The 17604-nt window shown below is 43.9% G+C and overlaps 1 protein-coding gene across 1 annotated transcript in view; it reads left to right on the plus strand.

Annotated features, from left to right (window-relative positions):
• GRIP1 (glutamate receptor interacting protein 1) overlaps window positions 1–17604 on the plus strand; it is a 241064-nt gene extending 223460 nt beyond the window's left edge. The window contains exons 23-24 of the mRNA XM_046011787.1: window positions 12782–12928; window positions 14893–17604. Coding sequence (XP_045867743.1) covers window positions 12782–12928; window positions 14893–15120 — 375 coding nt within the window. The 3' untranslated portion in view covers window positions 15121–17604. The remainder of the gene's footprint in view (window positions 1–12781; window positions 12929–14892) is intronic.

A 17604-nucleotide genomic window follows, 5' to 3' on the forward strand; every position in this document is an offset into this window, starting at 1 on the left:
TCTTCGGCTCTGCAGCTTCTGGGTTTTATCTTCAAAATGAATTCTGGTTTGTACTATAGCTTATCCCACATTCTTTCTCTTTGCAGATAAGGAGCCTGTGATCTTGGCTATATTCATTGATAACCCTACTTTCCCTTCTGATGCTTAAATATCCTTTATGTCCACTTAATCTATTTCTGAGATGAAGTCTCGCCTTACTTCTTTGCATACTTTGAAGCAAAAAAGATTTTTCTTCTGTAGAGTAGAAAGTTCCCCACATTCAGAACATTTGGCCTTTTTATTTTTGGTCATGTGAACCTTTCCTTTTGCCCTGTCATTTGTGTTTTTAAATAAAATTATATTCCTTAACTGTATGCAGTTATTTATATTTACATTTTACAGAAAGGTTTTTTAAAATCCTTTTTCAACATCTGTGTTTATTTATGACTGCTGGTGGCATGACCCTGGGACATTGAAATCACCTGTTAGGACCCCCTTTATTTCTTATAGCTGCTTTGGCTGCTGTCAGCTTTTCCCCCAGCCAAGTTCAACTTGCATTTTCAATGTATCTGAATGCTTTGAGAGGGGAACTTTGTTTTTCTTGATATGAGAAAGTTGTTCTTGTCTTTGTAAGGAGTGTCCCTTGCAGTGCCTGATGCCAGCTCCTTCTTCAGTATTCTCCCCGAGTCGAGAAGCGAGGCTCAACCCCAGGAGGAAATGCGAAATGGCAGAACATATCTTATTCAGATACAAGTGTCTTTCTTCACCAGATATTTGGAGTTGGTACTCCAGATCAGATGAGTGCTCATGGCAGGCCTCGACCTTCTCCAAATAGCTTGTGTTGAGTTGTCTTACTGTGGAAGTCACGAGAAGCTAAAAATGACACACTGGATAGACGCACCTTCTGCTTTTGCCTACCCCTCTTTGCTTCAGTTTCTCTTCCTGCAGGCGAAGAGGGGTAAATTAGAAAGAACACAGTCTTCGTCGTCAGGCAGACCGAGGTTTGGTCACAGTCTGACAGGCATCAGCCATGTCCCTTCTCAGAACCTTGGTTTTCTCCTTTAGCAAAGGAGAGGGCAGGATCCTGCTCAGGAGAGGAGCCGTCACAAATAGCATTGCCCCTGGGGAAGTCGCCGTCCTTCAGAGTCTCGCCTCAGCCAGGCAGACACCCAGAAAATGAGGTCTCCACAGCCTCCCAGCCTAAAGAGCGGATTCAGCCTCAGAGCCCCCGAGATGGAGATGTAAACCAGAATGGAAATCTGTGTGCAGACAGATGGATGTGTGTCTAGTTACCAGTCACTACCTCAGTCTGATGAACATATGCTCTCCCTGTAAAACCAGGCCAGCTGATCATCAGAAGGCTGTTGGGGGAACGTGGAATTGTAGAATAAGGGTTGGAGTCTGCGTTATATGCTTTAAATAAGTAATGGTATTCTGACCTGACAGTCCTCAGAATGGATTCCCCCAGCTTCCTTTGTCTATGCTCCTATTAAAACATACAGGGGCAATGCAATATAAAAGATATAGTTCTTTTTTAAAAAGATCTATTTGTTTGTTTGTTTGAGGGGGGAGGGGCAGAGGGTGACAATCTTAAGCAGACTCCCAGGTGAGCCTGGGGCTGGTCACAGGACTCCTTCGAACAAGCCTGAGATCATGACCTGAGCCAAAATCAGGAGTCAGTCACTTAACACTGAGCCACCCAGAGGTCCCGATATAATTCTTAAAGAAATGATTAGCTCATGTCAAAAATTTTCCTATACTTGTTTAACCCTATGAAGGGGAGTGACCATGGGATGATAAAGCTTGTCCAAAGGGATAATATGTCTCAGTCAGTGGCAGTGCAAGGGAGGAGGGAAGCAAGAATGCCAGAATAAGATTTCCGGGCTGGGATTAAAGCTGCCCAATGACTTATAGAGAAATAAAAGCCAAGCCTCTGAGGTCATCTTTTCATCTGCAACTCTACCTGGCCGAGCTCAGTCTGCATCTCACTACCTTTCAGCAAGTTGCCATCCGCCTTGGCTGGGCCTGAGCTCTGAGCACTAGAAATGTAAATCCTAACAAAGTTACAGCCCCCCAGACCCCGATGACCCTCAGGCGGTGTCAGGGCTCCAGTGTGCCTTACTTCCTAGTTTTTGATCTTCATCTTGGCACTTGGTCGAGGACCTCTTCAGAAATGTTAATAGCTTCCCTTAAGTCTAGCTCCTGGCCGGAGATCATGCATGTCTTCCTGATGTTTTTATGTCTCTCTGTGGTGATCAAATATATTCATTTATAGGTTGTAAGATATTGTATTTTATCTAGGATGTTCACTTACAAATGGCATGCTCTCTGAGGGTCACTCTGGTCCCCTGGTCCTTGGAGAGTAGCCTGCTTAACGTCTTCCTTCCCCACTGTGCTGTCCTCTGACCTGTCTGGCTGTTGTAAGGAGTACATTGATAATGGTCTTGCCTAGGGCTTGTCTCTTTCTTTCCCTTAGACAGACACAGAGCTCTCTCCTTGTTCTGAGGATCTTTAACGTGTCTGACCACAGCAACACCTGGAATGAGGAATAAAATCGAGACTGTCAGTGCTCAGTGCAGCAAGGGTCTGGTCTGTTGTATGTAACTTGTCATGCTTCCTGAATGGCAGCAAGATCCTGGCCCTGATTTCCCACAGGCCCAGGGGGTGAGCAGAAGGCATGCCTCCCACCCAACGAAGCAGGTGGCCCCTGGAGCGAGGAGGCCCATAGACCTGAGGAGAACGGAGGTCGGTGGGGTGCAGAGGGAATTGGGAAGGGTCAAGAACGGGAGGAGAGCCAGGCCAGGGCAGAGCTGGGAGCCTGAAAGCAGAAGCAGAAGGAGAAAGTGCTGAGTAACCAGTGGGCAGTCCTGAGAAAAACCCTGGAACGGAGATGCTGCCAGCCAGCTAACTTGGCAGTGGCTCTGGCAAGGAGAAGGGACCAGGACAGGGTTGCTGGGTGAAAGAAGACCCTTCTTCTTCAGGAAAGAGACCCTGGGCCCTGGGGCCTCCACTCAGTTTATCCCAAAGATGTTGCCAAAGGTTCTTGGTCTCCTTATGGAAGAATCCAAGAGTAGACGACACACAAAATGGTGGACAAGTGACACAAACATTGAAGTGTATTAAAGTGAAAGTATACTCTGGAGATGTGAGATTGGGCAAGCGAGAGAGAGAGAGCTCTTGGGCACCCTGGAGTTTGGATTTTTGTCTTTTATTGGCAGTTGTTAACAGGGGGTGGAGATGCAGAGTTTCTTGTGTTTCCTTCCTTCCTTGGTCAGGGGTTTCCTGTCATGGCATCCGCCATCTTGGGCTTGTCTGGTTTGGTCCACCTTCTTGCGAGTGCTGCCAGGATGGGCCTCTGAACTTCCTGATAACTGGCCATGACTTCCTCGGCGCTGGCCTCCAGACATCCTGTTATAACTAACTAACTGCCTTCTCTGACCACAGACCACAGAGTTGGCAATAACTAGGGGACCAAGGTGCCCATGGCTCGGTTTGATCTCCTGGAGAACCTGGAGACAGATCTAGCTCTTTTCTGTTTGATGTTGTGTGAAATGGGAGAGGTGACGTTGTTCTGACATGAATGGGGGAAGCGGCACATAAATCCACCTCAGATCTTAAGAACTGTGACACTCCCTTGCCTAGTACTCGGCTCTCCAAGGGCCAAGTCAGCCCTTACTTGCTCCTACTTAGAGCCAGACTCCAACCTACTGAATCTCTCCTTGTTGAGCCTCTACTTTTCAAGTCCGTAGTGCCATACGCTTGCCAGGAAGCAGCAGGAGGCAGTGTTTGAAGCAGCTGTCCCTTGCTCTCCTCTGCCAACGAGGCTCCCCAGACAGGAGGGCAGCAGCTGCCTTTTCCGACCCAACTTGTCTTGATGCCCACTTTGAGTGGCGAAAACTGAAATCACTTCCTCTTGGGCTGGAAGGATGCAGTTGGGAAGGCCATAACTTTTTTTCCCCCCTTCCAGCCCCACAAGGCGTATAGGATTATCCTCAAAGCCAGCATTCCTTGAATTATCAGGTTTAAAGGAAGAGAGCTGCCCCAGTAGTGTCTGTAGGAATAAACCCAAGCGCCTGGTGATTTATGGGGAAACTAGTACCATCTCTGAGAAATAGGTGTTGGTTTGGCCCTTAAGGCATCAGGCCAGGGGCTGAATGGTAGGAAGGCAGCCAGGGCTTAGAAACTGCTTCTGCAATAGCCGTCACTTGCCATGACTTGCTCAAGACAGTAGACACAATTGCCTTTAAAATCCAAGGGGGGAGAATTGCTTCTGCTACTTAAAGATTTTCACGCGTGTCAAAACCGAAAACAGAAACATTAGGATTCTTCTCTTTGCCTTGAGGACATTATTCAGACGTGTGAATAGACTTGCTTAGAAATAGAAAACAAGGCACAGCTTGAATTGCGGTGAACCCTTTTGCCTCCGGTAAAAGCTTCTGTTCTCGGGAGGGTTAGAAGCAATTGCACCATGCGCTGGCGAACAGTTAAAACTGAACCGAGCTTTGTAGAACCACGTTCTTGCCCAGAGTTAATTTCCAAGAGTCTCACTGGCCCTTTTCAGAACAGGAAAATCTAGCTTTGGGTTCATAGCCCTGGTTTTGCAGCTGAATCCTTCGGTCCGCACAAAACAGAGACCCCACGTGAAGAATCTTGATTCCCATGAGCCAGAGCCGACCATGAAGAGCTCTCAGAGCAGGAATTTATGCAGACATTCAGGGAAAGCCACAAAGGGGCCCCGATCAGAATAAATGTAGCAGATATGATCAATTATTCATCTTTAGCTGGTTGGGCAGTTGGAAATGGATAAAGGCTGCCTGACCAGTTAGGAGATTATATGTCCAGGGGAAAAAAAATGACAATGTAGTGGAAGGAACACAGTAAATGAGGTCAGATACTTTTCCAGTACTGCCTCCCAGAGCTTCTGTGTTGCAAATAGACAAGTATGTCCATCACCTTCTTTAAGAGTCAGTGTTCTCATTAGCAGGAAGGGAATAATTCTGCTGCACAGAGTTACTAGGAGTTCAAAAGCAATCATATGGAGGAAAGTGCCTGGGTAAGGAATTCATCTGTGGCAAAAAAAAAAAAAAAAAAAAAAGACTTAAACCTTGGAATCCTTTGGATTCTTTTTGGATAGGAAATAAATCAGAAGTAACTACCACCAATCTCCACACAAGCAGGAGGGCAGCAGTGACACGGCACAATTTATTGTCGCTGCTGTGAGAGCGGCCAGCTGTACTCCCCATTTTTGTGAATTATTGATTCCAGGAATCTTATCTGTTGTGTCACTTTAAAATAATTTCTTTTTTGTTATTGGCTCTCTCCAGGAGATCAATAGAGTTGGCTATGAAAATTCAGTTTCCTCTAACCTTAGGAAATCTTTCCAGAGAAACAGATTCATCTCAAATGTAAACCATTGATGAGCCTCTCATCTTGAAGAGTTTGCCATCTGGTCTAAGGCTCCGAAACACCAAGCCTCTCAGCCAGCAAGTCTGACCTTCAGTGAGCTAATCTGTTAACCTGCTCTGGCTGACATCCAACTCCGAATATTTTCGTTAACGTATTACCCCCTGACTGGTGTTGGCAGTATTTGGTGCCCCTCCTGAGTTCTGGCGATGGAGCTGACATCCTAGAACCAGGCCAGTTGAGCAAAAGAATATCACTGTTATTCCAGGCCCACACTAAATGTTACCCCCCACCCCTTCCCGATGCAAGGCTACTGGTTCACTGTGTCAGAAAACCGGTCTCAGATCGAAGAAGTGGGCTCCTTAATGTCCATCGCAAGCCTAGGCTTTGCGACCCTCACTTTCGGAGGCACCAAGAGAGAGTGGCTGGGGCTGTAAGGCATCTGGATACCAACCCACTTACCCATCCAGCCATGAGCACAGGGTCCCTAGGACCTTCCTCTGTATCTAGCAGCAAGTGGAACAGAGAAGTAGGAGGCACCACCCTCTAGGAGCAGTGAAGTTCCCTGCCCTGGTGGGCTGCTTGTCACATGGTGAGAACACACGCAACTAGAAACGAAGATGCATGCGGGGCAGAAGGAAAAGAAATCCCACAGAGAAGGCACAGGCAAAGCCAAAGAGGGCCATAGAAGTAGCAACTTTGAGCAAAGAGATTTCATCTACCAATAAAGAGGGCCCCAAAATGGCAGGCTATCACCAATCCTGTTAGACATTTTTTACTTCTCCTCCTCCTCCCTCCTCCTCCAATTTGGCCTTCCTTCCCCATTCCTCCCTCCCTTCCTTTGAGAAAGGAGCATGAGGATGGCGGGGGGGGGGTGGGGGGGCAGAGGAACTAGAATATAACCTAAAAATGTTTCCTCCAATGAAGGTGCCTTGGAGGAGTGGCTGATTCCCAACTGGAAGCAAGGAATATTCATGATGAGTCAAGATATCTTGAGCCAGAAAGCAAAGACGTCATCACAACAAATGACTAATATCAAAAGGACAGAGAGGTTAACGTGAAAGACTCCCCTTAGCCAAAGATGAGAAAATTTGAGCACACAAAAGAATAATGATGAAAATTACTTGAAATACAAACATCTATAGGTAAACCCATGTGTTTGTAGTGATACTTAACGAAAGTCATCCCCCGCACACACAAAAGATGTCTTTGGGACATCATTAGAAGTGTTTAGTGCACTAATGCCCTGTACTAAAAAGGAAAGAAAAGAATTGACATTCATTCTGCCTTTCTGGCAGATCAGTGTGCACATCAGAATAAAAAGCACTGAAGAGAGGAGAGTTCTTTATGAAAGAATTCTAGCTAACAAATACGGAAGATATTATGGGATTAGAAGAAGACTATCACTCTGTAACCCCTAATGAAACTATTCAGACAATGGTCATCAATGGTCAAAAACATTTAGATGAGAGGTTGATGGGGAACTTTTCAACGAAGGCATTAAGCTGTCCTCCCCTGGACCCACCCAAAGTGGGACAACTAGACATTGAATCATGTGATGTCGTAGGGAGAACCCTGTCGCATCTGTGATCCATTCCCATCCCTCCCCACAAAGCTGACTTTGACTCCAGTCAAGGACGCAGGGTCACTTCCATGTAGAGGGACACAAGGACTGGAAGAACACAGTGCAGGACAAATACAGTTCCCACAATAAATCAGCAGCATGGTGCCATGCTCTAGACAAGAGGACTTGTAGAAACCTCATGCTACTGTGTTGACCTTGTTGGGATACTGATCTGAAAAAAACAACTCTAAAAACCACTTTTGAGACAATTTCATTATGGACTAGGTGTTGGAGGATATCAGGGAATCAGGGTGAATTTGTGAATGAATTTGTACATCCAGGGTATGTAAAAAGTGATCTTTCTTTTTTAGAGATTCATCCTGAGGTATGTAAGAGTGAAATGACCTAAGGACTGGCATTTGCCTTAAAATAATCCCCCAAAGAAGAAGAAAGAATGGGGTGGAGCCCGTGGGGCAAGCTCTTGATGGTTTTTGGATCTAGGAGATGAGCACATGGGGAATATTTGTTTGTTCTAGCCTCTCTGCTCTTGAATACGCTTTTAATTTCTTTGCTAAAAAATAGCTTTCTCCTAACTAAACTTACTGTGGTAATGATTTTGCAATATATATATGTCAAATCATGATGCTGTCTACCCTAAGCTTATACAGAGCTGTATGTCAATTATATCTCAACAAAACTGGAAGTTAAAATTTTTCTAAATAGCCCTCTCCAATAACCACCTGCCCCGCCTTAGGAAAGGGGCAGGACTCTTCCTGTCCTGTGGCCTGAGGCCAAATCATAACTAGAAAGGAATCTCAAAATTCTTCTCTGTAATGAGTGTTTATTAATCAACCACCTTCTAGGTATAGAGAAGGTGTGCGGTGGGAATATCTGAGCTCCACAGCCACTACCACTTGGGTTTGAACCACTTCTCTGTGGAGAAGTTTCTAACCCTCCGTGAGTTTTCATATCCCTGAGCTTTCTCAGCCCTTAGGGCAGGGCCGGCTTGGCTGCGATGTTTCACCTCGATGACCACACGGTGGCGCCATTGGAGCTTCGTACAGGCCGGGGCCCAGTCCCCACTCCCCACCCCCCTTCCTGGGGGAGCCTTGAGAATTCCCCGCAGAGCCCTGGGCTGGGGCACGGCTTGAGTTAAATCCCTCTTAGTTCAAGCTCACAGCACATCTTGGCCAGTTCGAACTGGCTTATAATTTCAACCACAAACCGTAAGAGATGCTGGTTATAGGAAGCAAACTGAGGGTTGCTGGAGGGGAGGTGGGCGGGAGTGGAATGGGGTAACTCGTTGACGGGCATTAAGGAAAACACTGGGTGTTAGATACAACTGATGAATCACTAAACTCTACCTCCAAAACTTTTTTTTTTTAAAGTTTGTCAAATTAAAAAAAAAAAAAAAAAACCTAGTCATTTCATTATTCGACAAGCACTAACCCTGCTATGTGGCAGACATCATTTTAGGGATGCAGGGTATCAGTGAACTAAACAAAGATTCTTTCCTCACCTCAAGGAGCTTTGGATCTGGGTGCCTCTTCCACATACTCTCTAAGACCATCTGAGCCCAGATCACCAAAAGACTCCTCTTCCCCTCCTGAGTATTGGTGGGAAGGGAATGCTCTCACTCATGCAGTTTGAACCTACACCTCTCCCCATGAGCATTATCACAGTCCATGTCGCATGGGGGGCTGGGTTTTACTAAGCCACACACACACACACACACACACACACACACACACACACACACACATATTTACATACACAATGACGGAATTAGCCTGCAAAGAGTATCATCCCATTAAACCTTCCCTTGATTCGTCTTTTCAGAGCATGTGATAGCCCCCTTGTATGCACAGAACCACACCAAGCAGGGATACCCAGGGATCTGCAGTGGCCAAGTCAGTGAGTCAGGGCAAGGTCTGAGACTCGGCATTTTTTTTTTTTAATTTATTTGTTTATTTTCAGCCTAACAGTACTCATTGTTTTTGCACCACACCCAGTGCTCCATGCAATACGTGCCCTCTCTATTACCCTCCACCTGGTTCCCCCAACATCCCACCCACCACCCCTTCAAAACCCTCAGGTTGTTTTTCAGAGTCCATAGTCTCTCATGGTTCACCTCCCCTTCCAATTTCCCACAACTCCCTTCTCCTCTCCATCTCCCCATGTCCTCCATGTTCTTTGTTATGCTCCACAAATAAGTGAAACCATATGATACTTGACTCTCTCTGCTTGACTTATTTCGCTCAGCATAATCTCTTCCAGTCCCATCCATGTTGCTACAAAAGTTGGTATTCATCCTTTCTGATGGAGGCATAATACTCCATCGTGTATATGGACCACATCTTCCTTATCCATTCGTCCGTTGAAGGGCATCTTGGTTCTTTCCACAGTTTGGCGACCGTGGCCATTGCTGCAATAAACATTGGGGTACAGATGGCCCTTCTTTTCACTACATCTGTATCTTTGGGGTAAATACCCAGCAGTGCAATTGCAGGGTCATAGGGAAGCTCTATTTTTAATTCCTTGAGGAATCTCCACACTGTTCTCCAAAGTGGCTGCACCAACTTGCATTCCCACCAACAGTGTAAGAGGGTTCCCCTTTCTCCACAACATCTCCAACACACATTGTTTCCTGTCTTGCTAATTTTGCCATTCTAACTGGTGTAAGGTGATATCTCAATGAGGTTTTAATTTGAATCTCCCTGATGGCTAGTGATGATGAGCATTTTTTCATGTGTCTGATAACCATTTGTATGTCCTTATTGGAGAAGTATCTGTTCATATCTTCTGCCCATTTTTTGATATGATTATCTGTTTTGTGTGTGTTGAGTTTGAGGAGTTCTTTATAGATCCTGGATTTCAACCTTTTGTCTGTACTGTCATTTGCAAATATCTTCTCCCATTCCGTGGGTTGCCTTTTTGTTTTGTTGACTGTTTCCTTTGCTGTGCAGAAGCTTTTGATCTTGATGATGTCCCAAAAGTTTATTTTCGCTTTTGTTTCCTTGACCTTTGGAGACATATCTTGAAAGAAGTTGCTGTGGCTGATATCGAAGAGGTTACTGCCTATGTTCTCCTCTAGGATTCGATGGATTCCTGTCTCACGTTGAGGTCTTTTATCCACTTCGAGTTTATCTTTGTGTATGGTGTAAGAGAATGGTCGAGTTTCATTCTTCTACATATAGCTGTCCAGTTTTCCCAGCACCATTTATTGAAGAGACTGTCTTTTTTCCATTGTATATTTTTTCCTGTTTTGTCGAAGATTATTTGACCATAGAGTTGAGGGTCTATGTCTGGGCTCTCCACTCTGTTCCACTGGTCTATGTGTCTGTTTTTATGCCAGTACCACGCTGTCTTGGTGATCACAGCTTTGTAGTAAAGCTTGAAATCAGGTAACGTGATGCCACCAGTTTTGTTTTTGTTTTTCAACATTTCCTTAGCAATTCGGGGTCTCTTCTGATTCCATACAAATTTTAGGATTATTTGCTCCAGTTCTTTGAAAAATACCGGTGGATTTTGATCGGAATGGCATTAAAAGTATAGATTGCATTTTAACATGCTCCTGAGACATGGTGGTGTTTCTGGACCTCACTTGAACTTGCAAAGTACATTTTTTTTCCTCTTAAAGCAAAGTTGCAACAGACTTGTGGCCCGTTTCCTTCTAGTGCCCTTGTAGGAAAGAGGCAGGTGGCAGTAGAACATTTATATATCTTTTTTTTTTTAAGATTTTAAATCTTTTTTTTTTTTTTTAATTTATTTGACAGAGAGAGATCACAAGTAGGCAGAGAGGCAGGCAGAGAGAGAGAGAGAGAGGGAAGCAGGCTCCCTGCCGAGCAGAGAGCCCGATGCGGGGCTCGATCCCAGGACCCTGAGATCATGACCTGAGCCGAAGGCAGCGGCTTAACCCACTGAGCCACCCAGGCGCCCCTTAAGATTTTATTTTATTTATTTGACAGAGAGAGAAATCACAAGTAGGCAGAGAGGCAGGCAGAGAGAGAGAAGCGGGCTCCCCGCCAAGCAGAGAGCCCGATGTGGGGCTCGATCCCAGGACCCTGAGATCATGACCTGAGCCGAAGGCAGAGGCTTAACCCACTGAGCCACCCAGGTGCCCCAAACATTTATATATCTTAATTCATAGGCTCTAAGGGGCCATGGATTATGAAACACACCTGATTTCAGAGATTTTAAAATATGAAAAATAAAGCATATCTTAGAACCTAGAAAATAAAGCATTTTGAGTGGCAGTAGTGTAGAATGGTTAAGTGTTTAGTGTCTGGAATCAGACAGACAGGGCCCCACTATTCATTACCTTTGTGACCTTGGGCAAATGACTTAACCTCTGTAAAACTGAATTTCCTCACCTCTAATATGGCAATAACCACGAGAGCTGCCTGGTGAGTAGTATAGACTCGGCCAGCTTGATATTTTAGCTCTTAGCCTAGCAAAAACAAACAAACAAAAAACAAACAAAAACACTAACACCATTTTTTGTAGTTCCTTCAACATTTTCTACTTCTCTGAAATAAAATAGCTGGGTATAAAAAATGAACCTGTTTTATCTTTACCTTTGGCCCTCTGGAGCCCTGAAGTTTTTACTATTTTACAAGAAACACTTAACAAACAAATTTTTTGTAGTTCCTTCAACATTTTCTACTTCTGTGAAATAAAATAGCTGATTATAAAAAATGGACCTGTTTTATCTCTACCTTTGGCCCTCTGGAGCCCTGAAGTTTTTACTATTTTACAAGAAAATATTCATGTAGTTCGGTGAAAATAAAATCCTTTTTTTTAAAGCAATTAGAGTAAAACAATGTATCAGCCCAGATCAGTACTTGAAGAGGGCATCTGTTTGTATGGAGGGCATCAGGCAAAACCTAGTGACATCAGTGACCAGCTTAAGACATTAAATGAGCACCAAGTGCTTCATATGCCTGCCCGGTCAGCAGGTGATCTGTAAATATTACACAGAAATGTGTTTGCCTCTGGAAGGCAACCTTTTTTTCTCTTTCTCGTTCACTGCTGTCCCCCAGCACCCAGAGCCATGCTTAGAACAGGGTAGGGACTCAGTCCACAGTTGGTGAATGTTTGCATGATTGGCTGAATGTCTGAGCCTCAGACTAACTCTTCCAGGTGGTCAGATGGAGGCACGAGGATCGGGGGAAGCTTTGGCTGGCAGGTGGCCATAGGAGCAGAGGGCACCAGTGAGGCCCATAGCCGAGAAGGGTGAAGGACTTGAGTTGCTAAACCAAAGCCTGGTTGCTAGTCAAGCTGGACCCCAGAGGAAGATGTTGGTTACAAGAACACTTTCAGGTCTTTTAGCTCAATTTGCTGTCAGTACTGACATTCTGATTGGAATATCATAACAAATAAAATGATGGACTCCAGGCGGGCATTTGCTCAAAGGAAGGTGGGTGATATGCTGAGCACTGTATCCAGAGCAGCATCAGGCAGGATGGGCAGGAAGGAAGGGCCTTTGGCTTTGTCCTGACACCCAGCAGGTGCAATGGTCTGCTGCTGGCTGCTTCAGACAGCAGCATGCTGCTCCAAGAAAACAGAGAAGTGCACCTGCCTGAGGTGGGCGTGGGGCGGGGGTGGGGGGGGAGGGGAGAAGAGCTTTTTCCCTTCTCCTTCCTTCTCAGTTCTGGGTGGGACTTACAAATTCCAAGCCTATTCTCTGAGAAGGGAAAAAGGAGCTGCCTAATATATTACAAGTCTATGATGTTACTGAGTAAATTAATTTGCAAAGATTGCTGGACAAGAAGTTTCACACACAAAAGTCTGCAGCCAAGCTGAATGTGTCCTTCGCATGCTCTCACTTTCCAGGTGACCCTGTACAAGAGCTCTGATATGGAGGACTTTGGGTTCAGCGTCGCCGATGGCTTGCTGGAGAAAGGAGTGTATGTCAAAAATATTCGCCCAGCTGGGCCAGGAGATCTTGGTGGCTTAAAGCCCTATGATAGACTCTTACAGGTAAGACCGCAGGTGGCCTTTTTGCTTAATTTCACTTCTCAAAGTCTTACTCGATCGATGCCTACCCATCCTTCTTGGCCTCAAGATGAGATTAGGGGCCCTTCCTATATGGGATAGAAACTTTATCCTTGGGTTGAATTTACCAGTTATCAAAATTGTCTGGTTCTCTGTATATGTTTCCCAGCAGATTATAAACTTCTTGAGAACTTATGCTCCCATTTCTCCTTGTACAGTACTTGATATCTCAATATCTCACACAATTTCTCTGGAAGCGAAAAGCCAGATCTTATTTGGTGAGCGGAATGCTGTCATGGTCAGGAATAATTTCAGTGAGCCAAGCCCATCCCTGATTTTATTCACAGTTTTTAGGAATAGCATTTTGTAGGCAAAAGAGAGGGTTGACATCAGTCTTGAGAATGTGTTTAGCTGGAATGAGTCTAGAACCAAAGAGTTGACTTTCAGAGCATGAGGCTGTACCGAGGGCAGTTGGCTTTCCAACACGTGTTCACCAAGGCACGTTATAACTGATCAGTTAGGTAGTTTTAAAACAAATTCTGGTGATGATTTTTACGATGGCAGCAGAACAGTTGGTCTTATCTTGGCATTATGGGATGCCTTCATTTTTCGCAGCTACTCTAGTATTTGCTGAATTAATAAATATTTGCTGAATTAATGGTTACTTAACCACTATGTGCCTCTTCCCAATCCCTAAATTGGGGATGTGCTGTCCCCCCTTCCATAGACAGTGAGGCTATTCAAAAGTAGATTGGATTCAGACTGTGAGGGCCTTGAATGCTATGAGAAAGCTCTTGGACTTAACCCTCAAGGATATCAACTTCTTAAGCAGAATAATGACATCGTTTGTAATTGAGAGCACAATAGAATAATACTATAGGTGGACTGGAGTAGAATGGGGAGGGGGGAGACCGCAGGGAAGGAGACCAGATGCCTGTGTCAGACCTGAGTCCTTTTTCCTTCAATGCATCCTGGCAGAGCAGCCTTGGGGGCAGGGGGCAGTTTGGAGCCGTTGCTCAGAAGAGATGTTAGAGCCCAGCAGAGCTGTTAGAGCCAGATTTAGGAGATTGAGGACACTGAAGGCATGCGTTTGGATACAGTTACCTATGGTGGGCTTACAGTAAGAAAGAGGAGAGAATCAAGGCTAGAATCCTGAGAAAAACAAACCTGAAGGACAGGAAGAGATAAAGGCAGAAAAGAACTGAAAGTGAATCAAATGGTAAGGGGATCAAAACAAAGTGGTGTCACGAAGAGCCAAGGAAGGAGTTTTCAGGGTAAGCGGGCGTGAAGTGCAGCCAGTGCTAAAGGCCAAAGCGGACGAGACCTGGAGATACCATTCGGGTATTGGACAGTTGGGGTCAATGGTACAGTATAAGTGTCAGGTTCCAGACGTGAGAAGATTGAGTGTGAAAGGCAAAGAGTGGAAGCAGCTAGTAAATGGGTTGAAACCTCTTGCGGGCGAAGAGTAAGAAGAAATGAAAGAAGACGAGCACATGTACGAGCTGAGGACGGGGATGGGCTCACTTCTGAGAGGCAGTTCAACATCATGGTCAAAAGCATAACTTCGGAGTCAGCCAGACTGCCTGGGAGCCCATCCGAGCTGGACCACTTAACAACCGCTCTTCTGAGACAAATCTCTTCACCACTCTGACTCATTTACCTCATCTGGAAACTGGGGGCAATGTTCAGCCCTTGGAGCATGAGCAAGGCAGCCTGCCCAGACTGGGGATGTTGGGATATGTCCCTGTTCCCAGCTCTCAAGGGCTTTATGACTTAGTAGCAAAGAATAAGTCAGCTAATGGCCACCTCCTTTGGTGGTCAGAGAAGGGCTAGACCTCTCAGCACAGGCTGCTCCTTTAGGCATCTTCAGGGAACTTGTTACACGGGAAGTGTTACTCGGTGTGGAGAATTACAACTGTAATTCAAAATGGCTGTTTTTGATTTTTCAGGTTAATCATGTCCGAACGAGAGACTTTGACTGCTGCCTTGTTGTGCCCCTCATAGCAGAATCTGGTAATAAGCTGGACTTGGTTATTAGTAGAAACCCACTGGCTTCACAGAAGTCTATAGAACAGACTCTACCGGGAGGAGAATGGAGTGAACAGAACAGTGCTTTTTTCCAACAGCCTAGTCATGGTGGTAATTTGGAGATACGAGAACCCACTAACACATTATAGCGATGCTTTTTATAAAGCAGGACAAAAGACAATATCTACATGGTGCTAAAAAAAATCCCTTTGAGATTTCTGTGGCATTTAAAGCACAGATATCACGTGGCATTAACCGCAAGCACAGGGGTCTTTTAAATCTCTCTCATGGCTCATGTTCACTTCCCCTTTCAAGCTGAAGAGGTTTCTTTCTTAGTGACCGCTATGGTGGATGGCAGGCCGTTCCCTGCCAGGCCCAATGATAGAGAAAAGGAAAACGCCCCTTCCCCCCAATTAACATCAGAGGAAGTTTTTTACAAGTTCATCTTCCAGTCACTTTTTAAAAAGAGAAATGTCTGTTTGAAAATATTCTCTATGACAATTTCCTTAATTCACTTTGAAATCACAGTTTCTTACTATGAAGCCGTCAGCGTTAAGAACCTGACCAACAAGGCTTGTCACAAAGCTGGCTCTCCTAGGGGAACTGGAGTTTGAGACGCAGCTGGGACTGCTGCCATGGGAGGGGTCCAGGTGTAACATTATTTGAAATGTTTCAGCAATGATGCACGTAGGAGACCATAATAGGTGGTGGTAAATGTTTTGCCCCAATATAGGAATGATTTTTAACTAAGATGTATGCTAATTCCCTATGCAACAAATTAACAAACAGGATATGTCTTGTGACCTGTTTTTTTTTTTTTTTAAGGACACACTTTTAATAGCTGCGAATCTCTGATAATGGATTAGCGTGCTTAGTATCACTGAGAAGTAGTTATTTTTAAAACTCCAGACTAAGAATTTAAGAGAGAATGAAGAGTCTATTACAGTGAGATTTATCTTAATGATAGGCAGATCAAACTCATCTTGCTTGCCATGTTTTTGAAAACTGGTTATAGAGGGGTGGACAGCACATGTACGTTTGAGATGACACGGGACTGTCTTTTGTTCTGAGCCATGCTACTGTACTGAAATTGTAAATACATTTTCCACAAAAATGCATTGCCAATTATTACCATCCCTCAAAGCAATAAACTGTGACAGTTGCTTTTAAGATGTTCGTCAGCAACTGTTCTCATTTGTTCAGATCTTTTGAATAGTTACGCTAATAACTGTTATTTGGTGAATATTTAAAAAAAATAGATCTGTATATTGATTGTAGAATCTCCATATTGAAATGATTATTTTCCAAACATTTTCATTTTGGTCAATGGTTCCAACAACTGCTTAGGTAAAGCATTTGAACACTGTGTCCTTTGTTTAAGGAGAAAGCTCACCTTTTTGTGCAGAGAAATATATTATTTCGGACATATTTCACAACCCGCCAGGGCAAGAGAGTATAAAGCAGAATCATGTTAAGAGAAAAAGAAGATCACGAGTCACTTAAATATGTATTTTTATTTGTAACAAACAAGTATTAAGCTGTAAAGTATTTTTGTACAAATTTAATACTTTAATAGCATGGTATTTATCGTCTATGTATGGTTTTGGGGAATTCAAAATTGTTGCAAATATTTGTATGGAAAAAAAATACTCTACCAAATGGAATAAACAGTGATTTTAAAAAGTCAAAAATTATGACATGCAGTTTTTTGGGTACTTTGATTATATTTTAGTATTCTAGATGAGCCCTACATAATACTTACTGTACAGAATTTTCTAAAGAGGAAAGGTTTTGCCATCAATTTGAAAAGCAGTGTGGAAGAATGGGAAGAGCGAGCATGGCTTTTAAAATCAGATCTCAGTCTGATTTTAAAACCAGCTCTGGTACTCACTCATAAAATTTAGTTACTGTGAGTCAGTTTCCCCACCCATGGTATTGAAGGTCATATCTGCACCCCAAGACTGCTGTAAGGACAAGATGTAAAAGATGTGTTTACGTCCTAAAACAGCCTGCAGACAGAGACCCTCCCAGACTAATGATACATTTATTTTACGTAACAAAGACAGGTTTTAATTCAAGGATCATAATAGCACCTGCCCTCAGAGAACATTATATGTATTCTATGAAATACATTTATATAAACTATTGAAATATACAAATTTTAATGTATGCCATCTTTAAAAAGAAATCTACACTGTAGTCCCAACATTTTCATTTTTGCAGACTATCTTGCAGGCCCTGTAAATTGACAGGAAAAAGGCAAGGATGTCCAGCACCGTCCAAGGATTCTCACCACTTCTATTTAACAATTTATTGCAGGTTCTAGCCAGAGCCTTAAGACAAGAAAATTAAATAAAAGGCATCCAGATTGGAAAGAAGTAAAACTATCTCTATCTGCAGATAATATAATCTCATATATAGAAAATCCCAAGGAATTAACTAAAAACCTCTTAAAACTAATAAATAAGTTTAGCAAGATTGAAAGATACCGAAAGATACATGATCAATCGTACTTCTATACAGTAGCAATTAACCAAAAATAAGAAAAAAAAAATTCCACTGACATTAGGATCAAAAATAAAATATCCAGGAATAAGTTTAAGAAATGCAAAACAGGGGCACCTGGGTGGCTC

The sequence above is a fragment of the Meles meles genome, chromosome 7, assembly GCF_922984935.1.
Source record: "Meles meles chromosome 7, mMelMel3.1 paternal haplotype, whole genome shotgun sequence".
In the NCBI taxonomy this organism is placed as follows: domain Eukaryota; kingdom Metazoa; phylum Chordata; class Mammalia; order Carnivora; family Mustelidae; genus Meles; species Meles meles.